Source organism: Balaenoptera physalus (assembly GCF_965194825.1).
Source record: "Balaenoptera physalus genome assembly, chromosome: 17".
NCBI lineage: Eukaryota > Metazoa > Chordata > Mammalia > Artiodactyla > Balaenopteridae > Balaenoptera > Balaenoptera physalus.
Genome location: NC_138895.1, coordinates 14,343,462 through 14,370,230, shown reverse-complemented (window position 1 = coordinate 14,370,230; position 26,769 = coordinate 14,343,462). Strand labels below are relative to the sequence as shown.

The 26,769-nt window shown below is 36.8% G+C and overlaps 1 protein-coding gene across 1 annotated transcript in view; it reads right to left on the bottom strand.

Annotated features, from left to right (window-relative positions):
* LOC309646883 (uncharacterized protein C8orf34 homolog) overlaps positions 1–26,769 on the bottom strand; it is a 351,104-nt gene that overhangs the window by 283,622 nt on the left and 40,713 nt on the right. Inside the window, 2 exon segments of the mRNA XM_082433666.1 lie at positions 8,733–8,864; positions 14,543–14,690. Of these exon segments, the coding sequence (XP_082289792.1) occupies positions 8,733–8,864; positions 14,543–14,690 (280 nt within the window).

The following is a 26,769-nucleotide window of genomic DNA, read 5'->3' as shown; positions in this document are numbered from 1 at the left end:
ATAGCTATAAAAGAATCAGTGTACACTATCATGCACAAGGGATTGACAGACAAATGCTCTGCTAGTTCTTCCTGCCAAGACCCTACTCATCATCCTCAACCACTCCACCAGAACCACCACTCCACCAGGTAAACAGTAGAAATGCTTGAACCACAAAGGAAAAAACTTCATCGAACCCTATTTGTCATTATTTTTCCTCTATGACAAATCAAAATTGAAAATTAAAAACATAATATTATCTTGCAGATCTTTGTACCTATACCAGCTTGCACTGTGTAAGGTGCTTTTTTGTTATCTGAAAATGCACAGCTTCTAAACTGTTATCTCATGAGACTAGGACACATTTTAGCACTAATTAATCCTTAAATTCTCATTTACTCATTTATTCACTCATTTGTATATAGCACAAAGCACTGTCCTAGGTTCTGGGAGTAAACCAGTGGGAATAAATGTAACAAAATTCCCTGCCCTCATGGGGATGACATTCTACAGGAGCTCACAATCTATTGCATAGGCTAACAGGTTATTTTGTTCTTCACTGGCCTAAGTAATATATAGTATCTATTTTTAAGTAAGCTTTAGCAATAGAGATGTTTTTAATGAATGTTAATGATATTTACCGCATATGAAAGTTAATGACTTAATATTATTGTCTTTTTTCCTTTTGAGAACAATCACTTAGAAAACTTTTTATATATATTACATAAATGTTTCTGCCAGACAATACTTCAGTTAAGAAAATATCCTTTGATTCTAAAAGTCCTTTTATTTAGTTTTGTTTTAAAGTAAGAAATTGATGTAAAATTTTATCAAATACCATTCAAGTATTATTTGAGATGTTATATGACTTTTCTTATTTTATCAATTTGTATAATGTACCAACATACACCTAAGGGTAGTCCCAAAAAGGAGAAGAAAGAATATTTGAAGAAATAATGATTGAAAGATATTCCATGAAAACAGAAACCAAAGAGAGCAGGGGTGGCTATACTAGTATCAGACAAAACAGACTTTAAGACAAAACATGTTACAAAACAAAGAATATCATATATTGATAAAAGGGTCAATCAGTCAAGAAGATTTAACAATTATTTAACATATACACACCTAACAACAGAGACCCCAAATACATGAATCAAACACTGACGTAACTGAGGGTATAGAGTTCTACAATAAAAGTTGGAGACTCTAATACTTCACTGTCAATAATGGATAGAACAACTAAACAGATCAATAAGAAAACAGAGTACTTGAACAACACTATAAACCAATTAGATCTAACAGACATATTGAGAAAAATACACAGAATAACAGCCATACATATTCTTCTTCCAAGTGCACATGGCACAATCTCTAGTATAGACCATATGTCAGGCCACAAAATAAGTCTCAATATGTTTTAAAATATTTAAATCATAACAGTATCTTCTCTGGCCACAATGGAATGAATTGGAAATAAAAAGAAAAAGAAAAACCAGAAAATTCACAAACATGAGAAAATTAAACAACACACTCTTAAACAACCAATGGGTGAAAGAAGAAATCCTAAAGGAAATTAGAAAATATCTTGAGACAAATGAAAATGAAAACACAACATACCAAAATTTATAGGACACAGCAAAAGTGGTGCTCAGATGGGAATTTATAATTGTAAAGCCCACATTAAAAAGCAAGAAACATCTTATACCAATAACTGATCTTTATACCTTAAAGAGGTAGAAAAAGAAGAGCAAACTAAACTCAACCTAGCAGAAGGAAGTAAATCATAAATATTAGAACAGAGATAAGTGAAATAGAAGATACAAATGTAATAGAGAAAAATCAACAAAACCAAAAGTTGATTCTTAAGAAAGATTTTAAAAATTAACAAACCTTTAGCTAGATTAACTAAGAAAAAAGGGAAAAGACTCAAATTACTAAAATCAGAAATGTAATCAAGTCTGTAATCTACAAACTTTACAAAAATGTTTCTAAAAGGCATTATAAGAGAATATTATGAATGCCAATAAACTGGACAACCTAGATGAAATGGAAAAATTCCTAGAAACAAACAAACTACCAAAAGCTACTCAAGAATAAACAAAAGATTTATAATAAGTAAAGACACGGAATCAATGATCAACATCCTCACAACAAAGTCAAGCACAGGACAAGGTGGCTTCATTGGCGAATTCTACCAAACATTTAAAGAAGAACTGACACCAATTCTTCTCAAACACTTCCAAAAAAACAGAAAACGAGGGAATACATCTAAACTCATTCTATAAAGCCAGCATTGCCCTGACACAAAAGACAAAGATATGACAAGAAAACTACATACCAATATCTCTTCTGAATACAGATGAAAAAATCCTCAACAAAATAGTAGCAAATCAAATTCAGCAGCATATTAAAAGGATTATGGAAACACGAAAGACTTGAATAGCCAAAGCAATCCTGAGGAAGAAAATGGAGCTAGAGGAATCAGGCTCCAGGACTTCAGACTATACTACAAAGCTACAGTAATCAACACAGTATGGTATTGGCACAGAAACAGAAATATAGATCAATGCAACAGGATAGAAAGCCCAGAAATAAACCCACGCATCTATGGTCAATTAATCTACAACAAAGGAGGCAAGAACATACAGTGGAGAAAGACAGTCTCTTTAATAAGTGTGCTGGGAAAACTGGAAAGCTACATGTAAATGAATGAAATTAGAATATTCTCTAAAACACAAATAAACTCAAAATGGATTAAAGACCTAAATGTGAGGCTGGATACTATAAAACTCTTAGAGGAAAACATAGGAAGAACACTCTTTGACATAAATCGCAGCAGTATCTTTTTGGATCCACCTCCTAGAGTAATGAAAATAAAAACAAAAATAAACAAATGGGACCTAATTCAACTTAAAAGCTTTTGCACAGCAAAGGAAACCATAAAGAAAACAAAAAGACAACCCACAGAATGGGAAAATATATTTGCAAACGGAGCTACCGACAAGGTATTAATCTCCAAAATATATAAACAGCTCGTGCAGTTCAACATCAAAAAAACAAACAACCCAATTAAAAAATGGGCAGAAGATCTAAATAAACATTTTACCAAAGAAGACATACAGGTGGCCAAAAAGCCCATGAAAAGATGCTCAACATCGCTAATTATTAGAGAAATGCAAATCAAAACTACAATGAGGTATCACCTCACGCTGGTCAGAATGGCCATCAACAAAAATCTACGAACAGTAAATGCTGGAGAGGGTATAGAGAAAAGGGAACCCTCCTACGCTGTTGGTGGGAATGTAAATTGGTACAACCACTATGGAGAACAGTATGGATGTTCCTTAAAAAACTAAAAATAGAGCTACCATATGATCCAGCATTCCCACTCCTGGGCATATATCCACAGAAAACCATAATTCGAAAAGATACATGTACCCCAATGTTCATGGCAGCACTATTTACAATAGCCAAGACATGGAAGCAACCTAAGTATCCATCAACAGAGAAAAGGATAAAGAAGATGTGGTACATATATACAATGGAATATTACTCAGCCATTAAAAAGAATAAAATAATGCCATTTGCAGCAACATGGATGGACCTAGAGATGATCATACTAAATAGAGTAAGTCAGACAGAGAAAGACAAATATCATACAATATCACTTATATGTGGAATCTAAAAAGATGATACAAATGAACTATTTACAAAACAGAAACAGAGTCACAGACTTGGAAAACAAACTTATGGTTACCAAAGGGGAAAGGTGGGGGGAGGGATAATTAGGAGTTTGGGATTAACATATACACACTACTATATATAAAATAGATAATCAACAAGGACCTACTGTATAGCACAGGGAACTCTACTCAATATTCTGTAATAACCTATATGGGAAAAGAATCTGAAAAAGAATGGACATATGTATATATATAACTGAATCACTTTGCTGGACACCTGAAAATAACACAACACTGTAAATCAACTATACCCTATATAAAATAAAAATCAAATTTAAAAAAGTATTTATAAGCTGTTCCCATGCAATAAAAACTAAAACTAATAAATGAACTCATAAAAAAAAAGGATTAAACATCATGACCAAGTGGGATTTATCCATGAACGCAAAAGTTATTTAACATAAGAAAATAATCGGTGTAATAATTATGTTAATATAATCAATTTTAAAATGCATGATTATTTTGATTGATGGAGAAAAAGGCTTCTGACAAAATTCAACATTCTGTCATAATAAAAGCTCCCAATAAACTAGGAGTAGAAGGGAATGTCTTCAATATAATAGAAGACGTTTATGAAAAACTCACAGCTAACACCACGTAGATCAGTAAAATAATAAAATTTTCCCCTTAAGATGAGGAACAAGAAAGGATGCCTGTTTTCATCACTTCTATTCAATACTATTAAAATTTCTATCCAGACCAAGTAGGCAAGAAAAAGAAATAAACAGCATTCAAATTGGAAAAGGAAAAGGAAAACTATCTCTACTTGCAGACGGCATGAACTTATATGTAGAATAGCCTAAAGAATCCACAAAAACATGGTTGCAGCTAATAACAAGCTCAGCAAAGTTGCAGGATATAAGATCAATACTTGAAAATCAGTTGTATTTCTAAACACTACCAATGAACAATTGGAAAAAGAAAATAAGAAACAATTCCGTTTACAATAGCATACAAAAGAATAAAATACTTAGGTATAAACGTAACCAAGAAGGTGCTAGTCAGTACACTGAAAAGTACAAAACACTGTTCAAAGAAATTAAAGAAGACAAATAAATGTAAAGGCATCCCATGTTCATGAACTGGAATCCTTAACAATGTTGAGATCACAATAATCCCCAAATGATCTATTAACAGAATGTATTTCCTATTAAAATCTCGATGACCTTTTTCAGCAGAAATGGAAAAGCTGATCCTAAAAATCATATGGAATTGCAAAGAACCCTGGATAGCCTAAATAATGTTGAGAAAGAAAAACAAAGGTCAAGTACTCACACTTCCCAATTTTAAAACTCATTATAAAGCTTCTGTAATAAAAATAGTGTGGTACTTATATAAGGATAGGCATATAGAATAGTGAAATAGTACTGAGAGTCTAGAAATAAATACATTCATTGTCAACTGCTTTTCAACAAGGGTGCCAAGACCATCATTTAATGAGTAAAAAATAGTATTTTCAATAAATGATGCTGTCCAACAAATGGACAACTCAATATCCACATATAAAAGAATGAATTTAGACCCCTACCTTACATCATAAACAGAAACTAACTCAAAATGAATCAAAGACCTAAATTTAAGAACTAAAACTATGAAACTCTTAGAAGAAAACATAGGGGTAAATCTTTATGGTCTTGGATTAGGCAAGGGTTGACACCAAAAGCACAAGAAAAAAAAAAGAGAGAGAGAGAGAAATAGATAAATTGGGCTTCATCAAAATTAATAACTTGCATATCAAAGAATACTATCAAGAAAGTGAAAAGACAATCTACAGAATGAGAGAAAATATCTGTAAATCATATATCTGATAAGGGTGTAGGATTAGAATATATAAAGAACTCTTGAAACTCAAGGAAAAAAAGGGTAACAACTTACTTTAAAAAATGAACCAAGGATCTGAATAGATATTTCTCCAAAGAAGATATACATATGGCCAAGAAGAACATGAAAGGATGCTCAACATCATTAGTTATCACAGAAATGCAAATCAAAACAACAATGAGATACCACTTCACACCCATTTGGATGGTATAATATTTTTGTTATAAATAGAAAAAAACAAATGTTGGTGAGAATGTGAGGAAACTGAAAACCTCTTACATTGCTGGTGGGAATGTAAAATAGTACAGCCTTCATAAAAAACAACTGGCAGTTCTCCCAAAAGTTTAAACATACAACATGACCCAGCAATTCTACTTCAAGGTATATACTCAAAATAATGGATAATGAGTGTTCAAACAGTTACTTGAGCATGAAATGTTTATAGCAGCACGATTCATGATAGCAAAATGTAGAAACAACCAAAATACCCTACAATAGATGGATGGATAAACAAAATGTGGTATATCTATACAATGGAATGTTATTCAGCCAGAAAAAAGGAATGAAGTTCTGATACCTGCTGCAATGGGAATGAACCGTGAAAACATGAATATTATGCTGGGTAAAATAAGCCAAACACAGAAAGCTCACACATTATATGATTCTATTAATATGAAATAACCAAAATAGGTAAATTCACAGGAACAGAAAGCAAGTTCCCAGAGGCTGGTGGGAGGTAGAAATGTTGAGTGACTGTTTATTTGTTACAGAGTTTCCTTTTCTGATGATGAAATGTTTTGGAACTAGAAAGAGGTTACGGTAGCACAGTATTTTGAATGTACTAAATGCCACTGAATTGTACATTTTAAAATGGTTAATTTTTGTTATGCTAATTTAACCTAAAAAAAAGCATTTTAGAGTGATTTGTTATGAAGCCATGGTAACTAGAACATCTCTAAAACTTTTTTGCCTCTCCAAGGTCACAAAGTTATATTTGTATGTTTTATTTTAGAAGTTTCATTGTTTTTGTTTCCATCTTTAAGTCTATGACCCATCTCAGTTTGATTTTCAGTATGAATTAAGGTAGGGATCAACTTGTGTGTATTTTCCATATGAATGTCCCATGTTGAAGGGATTTTTCTTTTCCTACTGTATTGCTTAGATGTTCTTGTGGAAAATCATTTGACCGCATACATAGGTCTATTTTTAGACTCTTTATTAAATTTAATTGATCTATTTGTCCATCCTTTCACCAAAATCACACTGTCTTGATAACTGTAGTTTTATAAGACTTGAAGTCAGGTAGGGTAAATTCTCCAAACTACTTCATGTTTTTCAAGATTGCTTTAGATAATCATGGTTCTTTCCCTTTCCAAATCAATTTAAAATAATACTGTCAATTTCCATGGGTCAAATACCTGCTAGATTTTGGATAGGGATTGTACTTATTTCAATAGGAGATTGTTATTTATTTCTCTGCTCCTCTTTTCTTGCCTTTGTTTTGGGAGAATAAATCAAAAAATTTGGGGCATCCTATTTTAATAAATTTATTAACTTTTTATTTATGCCTTTTTGTGCTTCTTTTTAGTGGTGCTTTACATATTACAATATACAGCTTTAACTTACCATGGTCTATGTTCAAAAGATATTCTATTACTTCAGGAATAATTTATGTTTCAACCATATATTTCCAATCAATAACTCTGAATCCTATATACTATCTCTACATACATCATTAAACATTCATGATACTCTGTTATTAATTTCCTTTAAAGAGCTAACAGTCGAATGGAACCAGAGGTTGAGAGCAGGTCACCTGAACAGGAAAAGATATCAGATCCCAGCCCACCAGTAACATTTTGTGGCTACACAGCATCCCATAAATAGCAAAGGCTCTGCAAAATGAAAGACCTTACAGCATTCTACCCTCAAGGTGATGTGATCCAGGACTCAGCCCTTTAAAATAAGCCCCTAGGGTTATGGATTTATCATTGGGAGAGGGGGAGAGAGACAGACAGAAAGACATTTCCAAGGATAGAAAGGGAAATGTGAGACTGAGAACTGATTGATTTCATTTTTCATTTATTCCTTTACATTTTTTTCATTGAATACTTATTAATTGAGCCAGGAGCTGTACTGGACATTACTGGGAATATGGTTGTGAACAACACATTTAAGTTTTAAACTTGTATATTTTTTTAAATGTTAGGACCAAATTTCATAAACCAAACTGGTGAAGCAGGATAATTTAGCTACAATCATAATTTTAAAAGAACATTTGTAGTTTGTAGTACTTCACATAATTCTCACAAGAACTTTGTGGTTGATAAAATACTTTTTATGAGTACCACTATATAAAGAAAGAAACTCAAGGAGTTAATTTCAGTCATTTTCATAAATGAGCCAAATTCAGATTCCAGTTAGCACATAATGATTTTTCAAATTTTTCAAACAAAAGTAAGTATTTTCTACCTTTTCCTTTTCCTGTTTAAATTAAAATCAAACACCTCACTCTGTAACAACCACAAGAAACTGATGTGTAAGAACAGCTTTCAAGCTCTCTTGTCTTCCAAGAATAACTGACTTGCTACAAGATCCTAAGCTACATGACATGTTTATGCATATGTGGTGGTAACAGAGCACTGGAAAAACTTAGTGGCTGGAAAGGCAGTGGGAAAGGAGGAGAGACATTGAGAGAGAAGGGGTACTTCTCATCGTGGGAGAGAATAAATATACAAGCTTCAGTAATAAATGGGTAGGGCTTCAGAGAGATCCTGGGTGAAGGATTTTTTTTAAATTTTGTTAAATGTTTTGAACAGAAATCTTCTTTGCTTTCCCTCTAAAATATTTGCTTTTATGTCCTTTATTAAATGTAGGGTTGGTATTGCTCTGAACGTGATAAAACACTGCAACTGTTCATGAGAGGCAAGGGACCTGCTCCACGCAGTTTACATTCTTAAAAGAATACTGTACTCAAAAGGATCTAAATCGATTACACATGCTTGAGAATATGAGTGAGTAGCTATATATAAATAAAGCTCAATGTTAATGCTGAAACAAACGTGAAATTCATTCGAATAGCCAGAATATCAGATAAAAAGTTTGGCTTCAATTCTTACCTTTTCTTCATTTTACTAACACACACTTACATACATTAAGTAATATATGAATGACAAACTTCCTTACATGATTTTGATTCTGGTGATGGTGGAGAAATATTAGACACAGCAAGGTCGCTTTTTGACTTTTTAGGCTTCTTTGCATTTAACTGCCAGGGTTTATCATAGTTTCTGAATTCCCTTCTTGTTCCTTTATGTTCTGTTAAAACAAAAAAAAATACATATAAAAATAGTAGTGATTTCATGATTGGTCAAAAACTAAATCCATGTAGTAATTAGATATACCTGGCAAAAGCTATGTCACCTCATATCAAAATAATGCAAATGTCCCAAAGTATTACTTGCTTTATTTCTCCTGTAAATTTGAGTTTTGAATTTGATATGAATTAGCTTATATATTAATATGATTAAGATCATGGTAAACTGTGAAATTATTCGAAAGTCTTTTTAAGGCACAGATTACTTAAAATAACACTCTATAAATGGGTGTCATGGAATAAAGCCTTGTATTCTGTTGTAGATAAAAACAGCTAAGTGTTTAAGTAAATTTTACTCATTTGATGCTACCTTATCGTATTCACTATGGCACATAAAACCACTGGTGCTCACCTACACTTCCTCCATAGTCTCTCTCATTTTTTCCACTGTTCTGTTCAAGAAGGAGTAGTTCAACCACCTTTACTGAAAGCTGTAGTTCCCCTTCAAAGGTGGTCAGTGTCATACCAACTTCCAAATGAAATGATCTTTCCAGGAGTTCATCTCTCTTAACTTCTTTGCATTCCATATTTTTAGACAGACTTATATTGTGGAATTTTTTCTTCTCTTATTCTCAGGGCATTACATGCTCCTCATCCCCATATCACCTATCTTACTGTTCCTTCTCTGTCTTATTCATGCTTTCTTATCTTTCATCTGTATGACATTCCTTAGTTTCCTTCTGCCTTCTTGTTTAAATTTAAACAGCTTCAAATCATCCCAGCTCTATGGGTGACTCATAAATCCTTCTCTGACTACCCACTTGTAAATACCAAGTAGACATCATGAGATATTATAGGGATTCCTCAAATTTTCATGTTAAGTTTGTACTTAATGAGCTGTTGTCCAATTTTTCTACTTCCAACATCCCATTAAATACCAAAAGAGGCACAAATATTCTAAAACACTAGGAACAGAAATATTGGTCTATATTCTGCCAGAACCCAGGAAGTATTTCCATAGATAGAATTAAGACAAAAGATCGGCATATCAGAAAGAGACTGAAAAATTTCTAGACATCCACAATGCTTGCCCCTACCTCAGATTTATCTCCTTATATTGTTTCACAATCTATCAGAATTTTGCGTTTTACATACAAACTAGAACCGTACTTTCTTCTAGTGCAACATAGCTAAAAGAATAAAAAATCACAGACACAAAACATAGCATCTCATGATACAAAGAAAAACTAAAAGGAGCCAGAAACAATGATATATTGGATTTTATGGCTTTTTCAATTCTCTACTATTGGAAAGAAAAAAAAAATCCAGATTAATTTAAATATTCCAGCAATGATATTGTTCTTATTTAGTCAGTTAAAAAGAGATGAGAGACAGAAAGTCACTTGTCAGTCTAGCAGAGACCTACAGGATTTGACTGATACTGGAAATTTTAGTAGCAACCATGATTTCACCTGTCTCCCCCAAATTTTTGAGAACTAAACGGTTCAAGCTATATGGTGAGGGAACAAAAAAGAAGAGTCTACCTACACTATTTATTGACAAACCTGAAACTAGACAGAACATTCCTCATTTAAATTCAAATAGACAGAAAATAAATATCATTTTAAGAAGGAAGATTCAGTATAAAAAACAAAAATACATCATTCAAAATATAGAGGAAATTCACAGTTTGGGGAAAGATTTTCTATGAAAAAACCTTTAAATTTTAGAATGCAGCTATTTTATCTTCTTAATAAAAATAAAAGAAAATAGAGTCTGTGAAGCAGAAAGAAATGAGAAAAGAGATAAAACATAAAAATATAACTGCTAAGAGAAATTAAAGAAGATAAGGAAACACTGACAGGAAGCTAAAATGCAATACGTACCAACATTTAAATTTGTGTACAAAGCCAGAAAGAGAAAACCAGTACTACAGAAAACTGAATCAGTGACACACAGAACATGCTTGACAAACCTCCCTAGAAATTATCAATAAAGAAAACTCAATTTATACATAGTTGATTTTCTTGAAGAAGAAATCAAAACAAACACAACAGAAACATTAACTAAGTACACAAGAAGAAAACTGTTCTAGGCTGAAGACCTGGGTTTGCTAATTGAAAGGATTCACTGAATAAAATGAAAAATTAAAGAAAAAAGACAAACATCTATATGTAGTCCCAGTAAAACTTTGGAATATCAGAAATAAAGAAAAAACAAATCCCATAAGTATTTAATAACAGAATATCGAAAAATGAGTAAAAACAAGGTTGCTTTCAATTTTCTCCTAGACATTAAATGACAGACTTCTGAGAAGATGTTATGTCCCAAGATGCTGGATACATTTAAAAGCAAAAAGAGGGCACCTTCAGATACTTTCAAAAAGTACTGACCTATATATTTTGACGATTGAGACATTTTCTAACTAATTAGAAAAAGCACCAAAAGAAATAATTCAAAATTACAGTTACAGTTTAAACTGGCATTATTTACTGTCACCTGAATTATAACTTCATCAGTTAATATTCACATCCAAGAATTAGTCTATGCTTTCCTTCTCCCTCCTGCCATACCCTTCCCTCTAAAATCTTTCCTCTTCACCTCCTGCGGCATACGTTCCACGGTAAACAAACAGCCCTCTATCTTCAAATCCCCTCCAAGTCAGAAGAGCCACTCATTCTTTCCACAAGGGCACTCCCGCCTCTGCAGTTTCCTGGAATGAAGGGTGTTCATTCCCCCACGTGTCACCTGCCACAGACTGCGTTTTTCTGGTCCATCCACGTTAAGCTGAAAGCTTCTCCTCTCTTGTGGTAAGTGCTGCCTGTCTACACTGCTCACCCCTCTTCATTACTGCATCTTTCTGCTCCTGATTTCTGCCACAGCCCTACTCGAGACACTGGCACCGTCACCCTTGACCTTTTAACAGCGAGAATGAAACCCTGGTGACCTCTTAATCCTTAAACAAACTGTGCACTGAACCTCATACTTCACTGCCCTCCTCAACTCTAAAGAGCTTCACTTCCCTGGACATCACACACTCCCAAACTCAGGTCACCCACAGGACGTTCTCATCATCTGCAATCATTCCACCTCAAAAGTCTTGATCCCAAATATCACAATTTCCCTGTCCTTCTCAATCTTTCATGTTTTCACCACACCTCCCCTTACACAGGCCTCTCAAAGGTTTTTAGCTCTCTGACTTGCTTTTTATGTCTAAACTGTTTCCTTGCTCCCTACCCTCTCATACAAGACCACGTGCTTTGATCACTTGCACAATTTACCCAGAAATACCCTCAGCTCCTTCGCAGAACTGCTCTTCCAGCCTCCATCCTCACTAGGGTACAACTACAGTTCTCATCAGTCTCTCAAACGGCTTTTCTGTCCCTCCTCCCAGCACTTCGGGGCACTATGGGGAAAAATCACAATCTTGCCCACGGTTTCCGTGATTAATTTATGTCTTGAACTTCAGATAAGCCCCAGAACTGCTTTAGTCTTTTTTATTTTCCTTTGCCAACTCGTTTTTTCTTCCCCATAGTGACTTTTCACAATTAATATCATTCACTTCAATCTCCCCTATTCAATCCCCAAACCTCTTGCCCTCAGCAAACAACCTCACTTCCTAATAAACAGGCAAAATTTAAGGTAAAAGATATCATCTCACCCTTGCCTTCTCCTACTCCATCTCCTATTCTAAATTTGACCACAACTTCTTCCATTCTCCCACTCACATGGTTTTATTGTGTACAATCCTGAATGCCATACCTGCGACTCCTGCCTTAACCCATTCCCAGAGTTTTAGACTCATATCCAACAGCCTGCTGGAATTATCTACTAAGATACCCCACAAGAAATTCAAATTCATCCAAAGGAACTGGACTTATTATGGGTCTTCATAAATTTAGTCCTGTGTTCCCATCTTGCTTTATTAAACAAGCACTTATGCCATTACCCTAGTAAACTGGGAGTTATAATAATCTCCTTCCCTCTCCAAGCAATGAGTCATTAAGTACTTGTGCTAGTCCGAATTCTAAAGTGATCCCCCTAGATATCTGTCCCTTGATGTTATGCCCTAAATAATTCCCTCCCCTTGAGCGTAGACAGGACCTTTGACTTGCATCAAACCAACAGAATATGGCAAAGGTAATGGGATGTCAATGCCATGATTACATTGTATTATATAAGATTCCATCTTAGTAAACCTGAATGAAAGAAATTCCCTTACTTGTTAAAGAAATAAGCTGCCATGATGCAAGAGTCATGTGGCAAAGAACTGTGGGCTGTACCTATTTGCTGAGAGCAGCCCCTGGCTGAGATCCAGCAAGAAAACAGGGACCTCAGTCACACAGTTGCGAGGAAATTAATTCTGCCGACAACCTGAATGAGCTTGGAAGCAGATTCTATTCCAGCCTCCAACACCTTGATTTGCAGCTTTGTAGATTAAATAGAAGATCTAGTTAAACCCTGCACAGACTTCTGACCTGTGAAAAACGTGAGATATTAAATGTCTGCTGATTAAAGCTAGAGAATTTAATACACTACTGTCTCTCCAGATATGATAATTTATAAATATGGGCTCCTATGAGCTTCAGTGAGCTCATAGATGTTTATCTGGTCCACCTTCAGAAGAATGGTGCCTTCTTTGCACCTACAAACCAGAGCCTATACCTAAGAGCCACCCTACTAAGAATCTAACGATAAGAAAGTGAGGCCAAGAAAAACCAAGAGTCCCCTCTTTTGTGTACCAAAAGCTCATATTCTAGTTTCCTGTATGCAGCAGAGAACTCCTGTATGGATAACTAACACCAGAGTTGTCTACATTCTTCAGAGGATAACCTATTCCCTACCCACTTTAGGCACCAATGTGAGGATACAGCCAAAGAAAACCAAAATCCTTTCACGGGATCCCACACAGCATGACGAGAAGAGAAGCGATGGTGTTCTCCCCGGAAGCATCTGGAATCCTGTCAGTCAGATACCGTGGGAGACAGGTGAGGAGTCAGCTACCCAAGCAACAGGTCTGGGGGGGGAGTGGGGATTTGGGTTTGGAAGTAAATACTAATACCAAACTAACAGACCAGGGTGTAGAAGAAATAAGCTGTCGGACACACATTTTATAAATAAAAATCGAAGTCACGTCTACCCAATTGTATCACCAGTGCTTATTGGGGAGGTAAGGCTATTGCATACTTGGTAAGGCTGGTTCCCCAATAGAGTGAATAAAGCCTCCTCAGGTTGAATTTACTACATAAGGTAAAATTAGAACTGAGGGAAACAGAGAGGAATTATCCATTTGGGCTACAAAAAAGGTAACTCTGTAGAAATCTACTGTTTACCTTTCTACACAGATGAGCTCCATAAGCACTTAATTCAAATTCTTCATAAAAAGATAAGAAATTTAAAATAATTCGTTTTAATTCATATGAAATGAAAGCTTTTCATGCAAATCTGAATCTTATTTCTATTCAGATTGAATACAGAGATGCTCATATTTTGAAGCTAATACATAACAATATATTCAAATTCAAGATTTTTTGACAAATTTTAGCATACAGATGAAGTCTCCGCTGAATACATGAAACCCTAGGTAACCGCCTAGATTTATTCATTATAAAGAGAAAGACTTTCGTAAATTTTAGTCTAAATGTATTAACATTAACTGTAAAATATATTTTTCATTTACCTAATGTTTCACTTTCTGCCCAGAGAGCTGCAGATCCAGATAAAGTTCTTTGAAGGTGTCCACGGTTTCCTTGTTTAGACTGAAGATGGTCAATGAGAAATGGGATTGGCTGGTCAGGTGTCTCAGTAATTAACTTGGTCATTAATTCCTGAAGGCAAAGTAAAGCATATGTTTACATCTAATCATAAGAGCAAACACGTCTGTATAACTTATTACTGCCAAGCATGACCACTAATTTAATCCTCATAATAATCTTTTCAGGCAGGCACAAGTTACTGTCCTGATTTCCAGGAAACTGAAGTGCAGAGAAGTAAACTATGTTACACAGCTAATACATGGCAAAGCCAAGATATATTTATTTTTATTATTATATTTGTCCAAAAACATACTAGAAATTTATTCTAAAAAGAATTTTCGATTTCAGATTACTATTTTGAGAGATGCCATTATATATTAACTTTTCAATAAACCTCACCATGTGCCTTATATACCCATATCATTTTTCTTTCTTAACTATATATAAATATCTCTAAATGAAGAAAATGTTGTTGGAATGAAAGAAACAAGTAACAAGTCACAGCTCCACAGAAACCAAAAAATGTCTTAAACTGGTTCTCCAACCGAAGTTCCTTTTTCCAAAAGCCCTGATAGGTATTCACTCTTTCTTGTTCTTGTTCTTTCTTTCTTTTTTTTAAGGCGTGAAGCAATGGAGAGTCCCATTTTTAGACAGCTCTAATGATGCTTTAAATTGGGGAGAAATCTGCTTAAGGGTAATATCTACACATTGTTTTTGCCAGTCAGGAACAGCAAGAGCAAGTGCCAATTTGTGGTCCATTAGAATCCCCAGACTGTTCTCCGATGAACAGCTGCCAAGCCAACTGAACATCACTTTGTGCTGTGCAACTGGGTTTGTGAACTTGCATGCAGCACTTTAGATTCATATTAGTCACATTTCATCATGTTGGGTTTAGCCCAGAATTCTAGTCTGTCAATTGTCATTTTAAGTTCAGATTCTGTGAGAGGCAGTGGTTCTAGTGATACACTGGGTATCAGGTATTAGGACTGCTAATGGAAGGGATACTGGAAATTCCCCATCCCATTGTCTTTTTTTGTTGGTGGCCTATTTCCTTTGCCTTGAATGCTCTTTTCTGGGATGTTCAGATGGCTGCCTTGTCATCATTCAGTCTCTAATGATATCTTCTTAAAAAAGCTTACCCTAACGAATCTTCATAAGCTTTTATCACTTCTTTATTTTCTTCGCAGTATTTAGCACTCTCCAGAATCATCTCATTTAATATTTGCTCATCAGTTTGTGCCTGACTCTTCTCCCCCACTACTACAGCACTAAGACCAAGGACTGGCCTGGTTTGATCTCTACTCTCTCCTTAGGGTCTAGATTCTACCTAGTTCATAGGTGGTGTTGAATGAATGAATGAATATTTGGTTTACTGACCCCAGGTAAATATTAGAAATTAAAATCCCTTATTGTCCTAATAAACAACAATTAAAGCATCCATAGATTTCTTAGCCCAGCAAAACACACTCTTCTGAACTCCTACACAAGAAACTGCAGTCATACCTCAGGGATATTTGTTGACATTTATAACAGTCTAGGAACACATGGATTTATCTGAGTAGAGGCTAAACGGATTTTATAGATGACAAGATTCCAAGTTGATCTCAGAGACATGGATAAATAATTCAAGGTATTTCAAAAATGTGCAGACTGAACATAAAGTTGGAACTAAAAAGAGGAAAGGATTTCTACTATGAACACACTGTGAAGCAAAATATTTGTCAGACAAATGTAAGCCGTTTTTATATTCTAAAAAACAGGTAAGCAAACAACCAGTTGGCAAAGGTCTTCTTTACTTCTGTTATTTAAAGTCTCAATTATGGTTATAACTTAAGAGGTCATTCCTCTACATGGTAGAGCAATGCAAGTTTCAATTAAAACCCAATTACACAGAAGTGGAACATAATTTAAAACATTTTAGATTCTGCTACTGTAAAAATGATGCATTATATTCTATTTAAATTAACTGTACATTACAAAAGCTATGAGAAAATAGAGAGAAAAATAAATAGAAGGACCAACTAGATTACTCTTGTCACAGAAGGCCTGGGCACTCCGATAAAGCAAAATTAGGTCAGATAACAGGGCTTTAAAGCTAAAGCAATTTCTACCCTGAAACCTCTGAAGATCTCATGCACTTTTTCTTTTTAACTTTCAAGTTAGATGGAAAGTTTCTGGGTTTTTTTCCTTTTAAAATAAACTGAAGTGTCCCTATATTGTCTTTAGAAGATGGACCATACAGTCATACTAGACCAAGTAGTCACTGTTAATTTTTTTAAATAGCATCCGTCTAGTAGCTAGTTTTGGACACCCTTATATTCCATGAATGAATATACGAGATTAACAGGACAAAAACCGTCATAAACAAAATGAAAAGAGCTTATGTTTGCAATAAGGTGTATTGGGTATCTTGGTTGATCAAGAGTCTAGTTCTAGATTATTGCATTTAAAAGAGGAATTACCCTGCCTCTCACTCAATCCATGTAAAGCCACTGGCATTCGGACTTTAATGATTTCGAGGACTTAAACTCTTTCCCAGACGTGAACATTTTAAATCCTTAAATTTGCAAAGACGTTACCGGCAATAAAAAGGCTGGTTTTCCCCACTAGGACTGAGACACAGAGAGAACCGAGAGGCCGACAGATCGAGGAGATGAGAAAGGAGCCGCGAACCTTGAAGGTCAGGTGGGAGAGAGACACCCGACCGCACAAGGTGGTCAGGGGCCGGCCACCATAAGGAAAAGAGTATTCCAGAAGAGCGGGCCAATGTCGGGGGTGGAGGCCGAACGCCGTTAGAGAATGTTCTGTGCTTCCGGGGAGGGAGAGCGGGGCTCATTAACTATTCTTACCCTGAGCGTAAGAGTTGTGCCATGGAACTCCGGGGTGTCAGAGCCTGACCAACAGAGCGACGCTGCATCCGGCCGTCCCCTGCTGAGCCACCCGTCGCCCGCGCGGACGCCAGCCGGCGCGGCAACAACGCGCTCCGCCGACGCTGCCCGCTCTGCCGGACGGCGGCCCCGCGCAGGCGCACTCCGGGGCGCGGACTCGGGCGCGGAGGCGGGCCCGACGGATCCCACCCGCCAGTCCCGAGCCCTCGCGGTGCCCGAGCGCCTGAGAGCAGGCTCCCCAGCAAGGGTCCGTGGGGTGTCACCCTCTTCCTGCCCCGGAATGCAGTCGCCCCCGCAGCTGTCCCGAGGGAGATACACCGACGTGGCTTTTTGGCCGCTGCCCCAAGCCTGTCCCGGGACGCCGTCTGCAGAGCCTGGGAACCCTGCCACGCTCTGGATGGCGACCCCAGCGCCCCGGGAGCTGGCTGCAGTGTGCCAGGGTATCCCTGTGTCTACTGAATCGTGTCTGGAGCCAGAAACCCCACCCTCCTGCCTTGCCCACACCAGACTTCAGCCTCAGACCCAATGAGGATGCTTCCCAGCTCGGAGGACCACGAGGACCAGGGCCCGGGCCCCGCCTGACAGTTCCGCGACGAGAGCCCTCCCCAGAGCTCGGGCCTTAGGCTCAGAGGCTGCCCTGAACTTTGGCAAGAAGCTTTGGAGGGTACCCGCCTGGGCAGCTTCTACTAATACCCTTGCCTGTCAACCAGGAATCAGGCTTGTAGTGTGGGCCGCCCTCCTCATTTGCTCCTTCGGTGGTTTTCAAGCTTTCCTTTACCCAAGGATCTAATACCCTTGCCTGTCAACCAGGAATCAGGCCTGTAGTGTGGGCCGCCCTCCTCATTTGCTCCTTCGGTGGTTTTCAAGCTTTCCTTTAGCGAAAGATCCCTGGGAGGTTTTGGCTGTGGGCATAAATAAATTGAAACAATGGAAATGGCAATAGCACTCCTGTCCTGTAACAAAAACATTGTGGAAATTTTAGGCCAAGGGCTTGGGAATTGATAAAATAAAGGTATTAATTTTAATGTGACCCTGTTTGCACTCAAAGGCTAGATAAAGATGGGGCATTCAAGTTGCAAACAAAATATATTAGCAGCTGTCCTCAACAGAGGATTTAACTCATAGTTAATTGATATCAATAATATTACCGATATAAGCGAGATGCGATAGAAGAAACAGGATAAGGCAGTGATTAGACACAGGCTTTGAAATCCTATGGACACTTTTTCAAATCACTCGTCTTCTACTTAGTAGCTGTATGACTTTGGGGAAGAAACTTAATCACTTTAACGTTGAATACTTCATCTACTAAATGTGGATGATAATAGTACCTACATGATACAGTGGCCAGGAGGATTAAATAAGATAATGATCGCAAAGCATTCATAAAGTGCTTGGGATATATGTAGCCTATTGTGATGGGTGGCCTAACATTTTCTTCTAAGGCTGGGAACTGTTTCCCAGAATCTTCTTTATATGATCTGGGTTAGAGTACAGTATCTCAATGTGAGGAATTCATAGAAGACTTAGAAAGTAAGAGAAGCAGAAGAAATTATTCTCTGGAGTTGATTGCAAGCAGATGTGACGGCAGATGAGGGATTCACATCAGCTTCATGGCAAATTTGTGGAAACCTCCACTGCAGACTGGGATAGCTGTAGGAGTGGTACAAAAGTACTGGAGAACTGCAGCAGCTTCCAGGCAAGGAATTGAAAACCACTTGTTTTGGATATCCAGGTGGTGATTTTCAGGGTGGGCTCCTCCACCTTTGGTGACAGACAGCCCCCCGACCTTCAGCATTTCCCTGGCCTCTGCGCCCCGACCTTCTAACTCTCCGTCATGCAAACTTATTTGTATTAAACCCCATATGACCCAGATACGGAGTTGCTTCTGTTTTCCTGACTAAACCCCCCTTAATGATCTACCCAAAGGTGGTATTAGCTAATATTTTCAAGTTTATTATTACTTTTATATATTTCTATATTATTTTTATATATTTATATGTTTATTATTACCACTACTGTTATTACCATTTTTATCAGATATTTTTTATAGCATATGTTTTTGACAGACTATGTACATTGCATCTTTTTATTGGCTTTATTTTTTCTGATTATAAAACTAATTAATGCTCTCTTAATAGAGTTTATTATAAACTGCAGTCTTTAACGTCATGAATATACTATAAATTGAGACAGCCCCTGCATTGATATGTTTCCTTTTTTGTTAATTATAATTTTGTTACCAATTCAAATATATTTATTTTTAAAACATAAATATATAGGAAGATAACATTATTTTTAAAAATTTTGAAAAACAATCTAGAGAACATAAATCATTAATTACTGACTGCAAATTTGTATTATACATCATGTGAATACATGGAAGTTAGGGCTATTATAACCTTGTACTATATAGAGCACGGCCATAATTAATAAGTTGGAAAATGAATGCTAACTAAATAGCAATAATGACTGTCACAAAATACATTTTAATTTTAACGTCCACTAGATAAAAGCAAAACCATGAGTGAGCTGGTAGCTCATTATAGTCATTTATTATTAAATAATGTGTGCGTAGTTAAGGGAATGAGTAATCAGGCAACAGTAGAACACATTTTAATAGATTCTTTTCATCTGATGAAAGCTATGGACTCTCTTGGTTAAAAAACCAAAAAGTACATGTATACACACAAACATCAAATCTTACATAATATTCCTGGGTGTTTACCCATCCATGGGCTAACCCTCTAAGGTTTCATTGACTCCAGGTTAAGAATCCTTGCTTCAGGTCACACAGCAAACAGATAGCATGGCATTCTGCCTAAAAATTTACTTACTTAATTAGTTGCTTAGGAGTAAGTTACTTCTTACTTCATTCCCTGAGAGGTAAGTACTAGCCTTAGTAGAAAGTTATCAGGAAACAAAATTAAAACCATTTCCAAAATCTGAGGACTTTCTCATCATATAGTCTTTTTGTTAAATCAGTAAATATACAGGATATTACACTATAGTAATAATGGAGGTGGTGTCAATCAAATATATTTTTTACTCAACACCATAATTATCTTAAATATTAATTGGCATGTGGCACATTACCATCTGTAGAATATTTTAGTTCAAAGCTGGCATTAAGATCTGACGACTGAATTAATTCATTCTAAATCTGCATATGTTTCAATGTTCTCTTTTTAATTAGGTCTTATTAAAAATTTGCATGAGATCACAACCTTCCAAACACTCACCCTCTCCACCACCACCTGTTTTTCATAAATAGGTAGTTAATGGGCATTGAATTGTCAACAAATAAATGAGAGACTATCCACTTGAAAATCAACTGTCTCCAAAGTAGCTTATTTTTCTGAAACAGCCTTATTTTAAACTGATGTCAGCATTCCCAACTGATAGAATCCCACTTGGTTTCCACCTCCACCAGAACCCTTGCCTTTTCATTCACTCCATTTTGCTAAATAGAAGTAGAATGGAGGAAGTTTTTTTTTCTGCTTCATTACACCTCTAGGCTCTGTTATGAGTTTTGGCTTTGGCAACAAATAGGTTGCAATGCAGCATCTAGGTTTCCATGCACAAGTGAGAAGGGGACAGACATCTGTTTGATGTTTTCCGGTCAGACTCTTCCGTTCACAGAACTCAAACTGTCCTCTGGTTAATCAACCTTCCTCCACCTCAGGACCATGCCCAGGCCCACCCTAAATGTTCTCTCATTCCCAATCAGAACTGAGATTTCACTGGAAGGCTGAGCTCAACAGGAAAGGAAGCAATGTGAATAGCAATAATTGAAAGTATCAGTTATTTATTGAGTTTGATAGGCACAAGTGTCAAGTATATTCCATAGATTTAACCACTCACTATACATTAAAGGACTGCATACAAGATGCACAACCCAACTAGGATATATGCACTTTTACAAAGGTGTGTGTTAACTCCCTGCTTATTTCAGGTCACCTGCCCCTCACCAACAACCCACCAATGCAAACAATCTTAGCCACGCATCCAAACACAAGCATACAGGCCTAGGGAATAAGAAATTCTCACCCCTGTTTTGAAAGACTCTTTGGCCCTTCTTAAAAATCATTTAATATAAAATTAGGTTATGATACTCATTTGTAATACACAGTAAAAGGCAACTAATTCACCTCATTATATATTATAGAATATAATCCAGTTAGGGAAAGTAAAAAAAAAAAAATGAGTAGTTTTATAATGAAGATTAAGAATAACCCTACATCTCTGTGATTATTTAGCTCCTACATCTTAGATCAACAGACAGAAGTGAACTTTGAGGCTCTGGGTCTTAAATATAAATATTCCCAGCAGAGACAGAGTGGACGTATTGATCAGGTGTCCACCTGGAGCTATGCGACTGAGGCTAGAGTCGTAAGGACATGAAGAAAATTATAGCCTTTTTAATTGCCATAGGAATGTTAAAAATGGCATTTATTAAAAGAAGAAGGAATTGTGGGCAAATGATGACACAGATGCCTACTAAATATAGCTTCAAAGAAGTCACCAGAATAATAGGAACCACATGGAATTTAAAAAAAAAAAAGGCTCTGATCAGTTCCAAGCAGAGTTAGTTAGGCATAGTAAGTGTTTGAATAATATTACAAATACAATTGTACACAACACTCATGCCACTGTATTAAATCATGTGTTTACCAGTTCAGCTCTCTGAAGGGTTCTTGAGGTCAGGAAACATGTCTTAGACATCTTTGTTTCCCAAGATCAAAGAACAGTTCCTGGCATATGTGCTAAAAGAAAGAATGAATAAATGAAAAAATCATGTCAATAACTTTACTAAAAACCTTCTGTAGCTGCATTATTACCTGAAAAAAAATCCCCACAAAAAACAAACCCCACATACCTCCCTTCATAGCATTCAAAACTACCTAAACATGGTCCCCAACCTATGGTTTCATCTCTTATGATAAGATGCTCTAGATTCTACAGAGAGCAAAAGTTCCCTTGATACATCTTTCATATCACATATTTATAGTAGGCTCTCATCTCAGAATAAACAAGACTGGCATGGCCCAGGGATTAGGGAGCTTACATTCTTTTGAAGAGTAAGACAATAAACAAATAATAAAATCAATAAGTAAAGAAATATAGATTCTGGTAAGTTCTATGGAAAAAAGGCAGAGATTATATTAGATAAATGGGGGTAAGATATATTACAGGGAGTGATCAAGAAAGCCTCTCTGAGGAAATGATATTTGATCTGAGACCTGAGGGTAAAACTAGAACCAGACCTTCAAATCTCTAGCAGTTCAGGCAGAGAGAAGAATAAATGCAAAGACTCCTGGGCATTGTGGGGCTTGGTATATTCCAAAGAGCTGTCAAATGCCAGCAGGGAATAGTGAGTTGAAGAGCTAGGCAGATGCCAGAACTTGCAGGGCTTTGTTGGTTGACATATAGACTGAATATTACTTTAAACGGAATGCAAAGCTAGTGAATGATGTTAATTAAGGAATTGAAATTGATTTACCCTTTGAAAAGATGTGCCGAAACTGTTCAGAGACTACTGAACTATATAGCTGTGTTTTAAGTGAGGGTGCAAAGCAATGGCCTGACTTTATACATAAATTTCTAAAAGTAGACCTGACCTGGCGAGGAGTGGGTCAAATCAGCCTAAAGAATGAATCACCCAGGTGCTGGGTTTGAATGACTGAGCTGATGTCAGTGCCATTCACTATAATACGGAGCAATGAACAAGGGATGGTTCAGTGGTGGAAGACCAAGAGTTCCAACATGAACAAGGGAAAGGAGCTGTGAACTACCCAGACAGAAGAGACAGATAGTGTTCACAGCAATTTTTCAATTAATATTTTTCAATGCTTACTTTAGAATGACAATCATTCTCTTTTATTTGTGCAACAGATATTTATTGAGCGTTCACTATAAACTAGACACTGTGCGTTTCAGCTGGTCAGTGAACAAAACAGAAAGGTATCCCTGCTCTGCAGTTGTTGGTCTGTGGGTTTCCTCTTCAAATTGTCTGGAAGTAGGAAACAAGTGTCAACAGCAGAAACAGAGAATGGGAGATGAAGACTGGGAGTTTTGAGAAAAGGGAAACAAATGAAAAATAGTGACCCAGGAGTGTAGGATTACCTGGCCACTTGAGATTTGTTGTCACAAATTTAAAGTAAGACAAGTTTGTGTGGTAGCATGTTTTTCTCCCAGCCCTGTTCAGCTGCACAGGTGTAGGCATGAAAGAGGCAAAAATTTGTATTTAGGCAGGTTTATGGTTTAACTAATTGAGTAGGATGAGCTGAGAGAGGGGCAAGGTAGCAATACTTGGGAGTACGTGCAATGGAAGAATTGTAACGACTGGCCACTGGCCCCGGAATTTAAGCTGAGCAAGGACATCAAAGAGGTAAGGGAAAATGCAAATGTGGTAGGATCAATGGACTGGACATCCAGGTAGGGTCAAAGAAAAGTAGGGGTTGGGATACTAGAGGCAGTGAGCTAGATAAAGAGGAGAAGATGGTTGGAGAGAAGGATGCTTGAAAGTGAGACTCTGGAGAACTGCAGTTATTGAGTAACAACAAGAGGAGTGGCTAAGACAGGAAATAAGGTGAAAAATAGATCACTGGGTGAGAGGAGTTCAACAAAGAGGTCAGTGTGATGGAAAGGTCATTTACATGTATACAAAAATTGCAAGAATGAACACACATGTAGTATTAGAAAGAATGGCAGTATATTGCGTTAAAGCTATTGAGAAATACAGGGAAACCACCCAGACGTCTATAGAGTTAAAACTATTGAGGAATATAGGGGAGCCACCCAGGGGTCTATAAAAGTTACAACTGAGGTGGTAGGCAATATAATCTGATGACACAGAGTTGAAAGATAGGTCTATTTTTAAATTTTTCCTTAAATCTAGTAAGTCTAAAACATTTAAGTATGAATGTTTCCTCTTTATTAGAAATATTTCATCAGCAAAAAAAATTTGGGGGGAGAATGGATACATGTATATGTATGGCTGAGTCGCTTTGCTGCGCACCTGAAACTATCACAACATTGTTAATCGGCTACACTCCGATATAAACTAAAAAGTTTAAAAAAATTTTTTTCAGCTAGGGAAAAAAACATACTATTATTATTAAAATCCAAGATTATAAAACATTAGATGAATATACAAATTTATATATTCATTTTCAAAGAAAAATTATAGCTAATATGCAGAACACCAAGTCAATGTACAAAAAAAAAGTTAACTGATAAGGCACTTAGTCCTAAACCAACATTAAACTAAAAGTCATGGCATTAAGCATAGACAGAAATTCTTACATAAATTAATTTAGCAGCATGCTGGCATCAAATATTCTCTACGGTTTATGGAAAGTAAAAGAGCAAATTGACATCATTAGTAATTGTAATAAATTTCTATTTTACAGACACCTAATACCCCATTCACAGAAAGTATGTGCTAAAATCTCCCCCCCCCATATATATACATATATATATATACATATATATATATATATACACACAGAGAAAGAGAGAGAGATTTTATATATATATATATACACTCTATGTAGGCTTTGTAGAGTTATATATGTTTTGATAAAAACAGACATCATGTGCTTAAGACTAAATTCCTTAATGAACAATAAACAGCAATCAGTTTCAATAAACGCTCACTGAATTCAACTAGGCTCACTGCAGCTGGTAAATCACAAGGTGATTTAGAAAGATTCACAATCACTCAATAAAATCCATTTTCTGCTGAGGCAATGAATAATCTTGCCAGCTGTTGTCAAGATGGTTTTACATATGAAGTATGCCGTGTATGCTTATATATTTTTATTTGACCAAAAACATTTTCCCTCAACACTGAACCTAGACCACAAACACTATTTGGAAGCAGTGGCTCTGTAATGTTTAACGGGTTAAATACAAGTTGGTTTCTTGTATAATACAGTGGAATGACCTTACAAACCTACACAATGACTAGTCTCATGCCCCAAGGTCCTATTAGAATAACAGAAGAGATGTTATGTAAAAAATGAAAGCACAATAGCACGGGAAAACAAGAAAGAGTGCCATCAATGGACTGGAAATTTTGAGAAACTCTAAAGCATGAAGAACTAAGCAGATGGGGTAAGACTAATGGTTACATTAGAACAGCCGAGACACTACAGCCCAAGACACCAGAAGGAAGTTCTCTTCTTCCCAAGAGAGCCAGAGAGACCATTCCAGCTAAAGCACCAACCATAGACCAAGGAGAAGCCATTAGTGTAATTCATTAAAGAACTACATTTGGAGCAGCTGGGCTTGTTGAGACCCATCTCCCTCTTCTAAGGGATGCTGTTGGCAGCTGGGGCTTTTACACACAGAGTGAGGTCAGAGAACTCTTTTTTTTTTTTTAATTAATTTATTTATTTATTTATTTTTGGCTGCATTGGGTCTTCGTTGCTGCGCGCAGGCTTTCTCTAGTTGTGGAGAGCGGGGGCTACTCTTCATTGTGATGGGAGGGCTTCTGATTGCGGTGGCTTCTCTTATTGCAGAGCACAGGCTCTAGGCACACAGGCTTCAGTAGTGCGGCATGTGGGCTCAGTAGCTGTGGCTCGCAGGCTCTAGAGCTCAGGCTCAGTAGTTGTGGCGCAGGGGCTTAGTTGCTCCACGGCATGTGGGATCTTCCCGGACCAGGGCTCGAACCCGTGTCCCCTCCATTGGCAGGCAGATTCTTAACCACTGCGCCACCAGGAAAGTCCCCAGAGAACTCTTTGCCAATGCCATCTGTCTAAGAAAGGACTCCAGGAATAGCCGTAGAGTCCAAGAAGAAGCAGAGTACAACTTGAGGTAACCCTGGGCTCCACATCTCATGGAAGGTGAAGACAGTCTGCGGAGTGAACTACAGGAAAGCTTTCTACCCCCAGAGCAGGGCCCTCCTTTCCTGGGGACGCTGGATTTCCACCTGCATATTGTACAAGGAAGTCTGATTGCTAAGCTGTCTAAGCCATTCACCCAGCTTTCCCAGTCAAGGAAGAGGTCAGATGGGGAATCTACTCAAGTACAGAGGAACCCATACAAGCTACCTATAATAAGAAATCTTATCTTTCATTCATATATATGAATCGACAACCAGAAATCACCAGAAATTTTAGGAAAAGTTGTGCAAGTGTATAAGCAAGACAACTGAGACGAGAAGAAATAGAGCAATTTCAGGAAACTACTGGAAAGAGTGTTACATTTATAAAACAAGAACTTGCTGCCATGAAAAATAAGAAATCTAAGGAAAA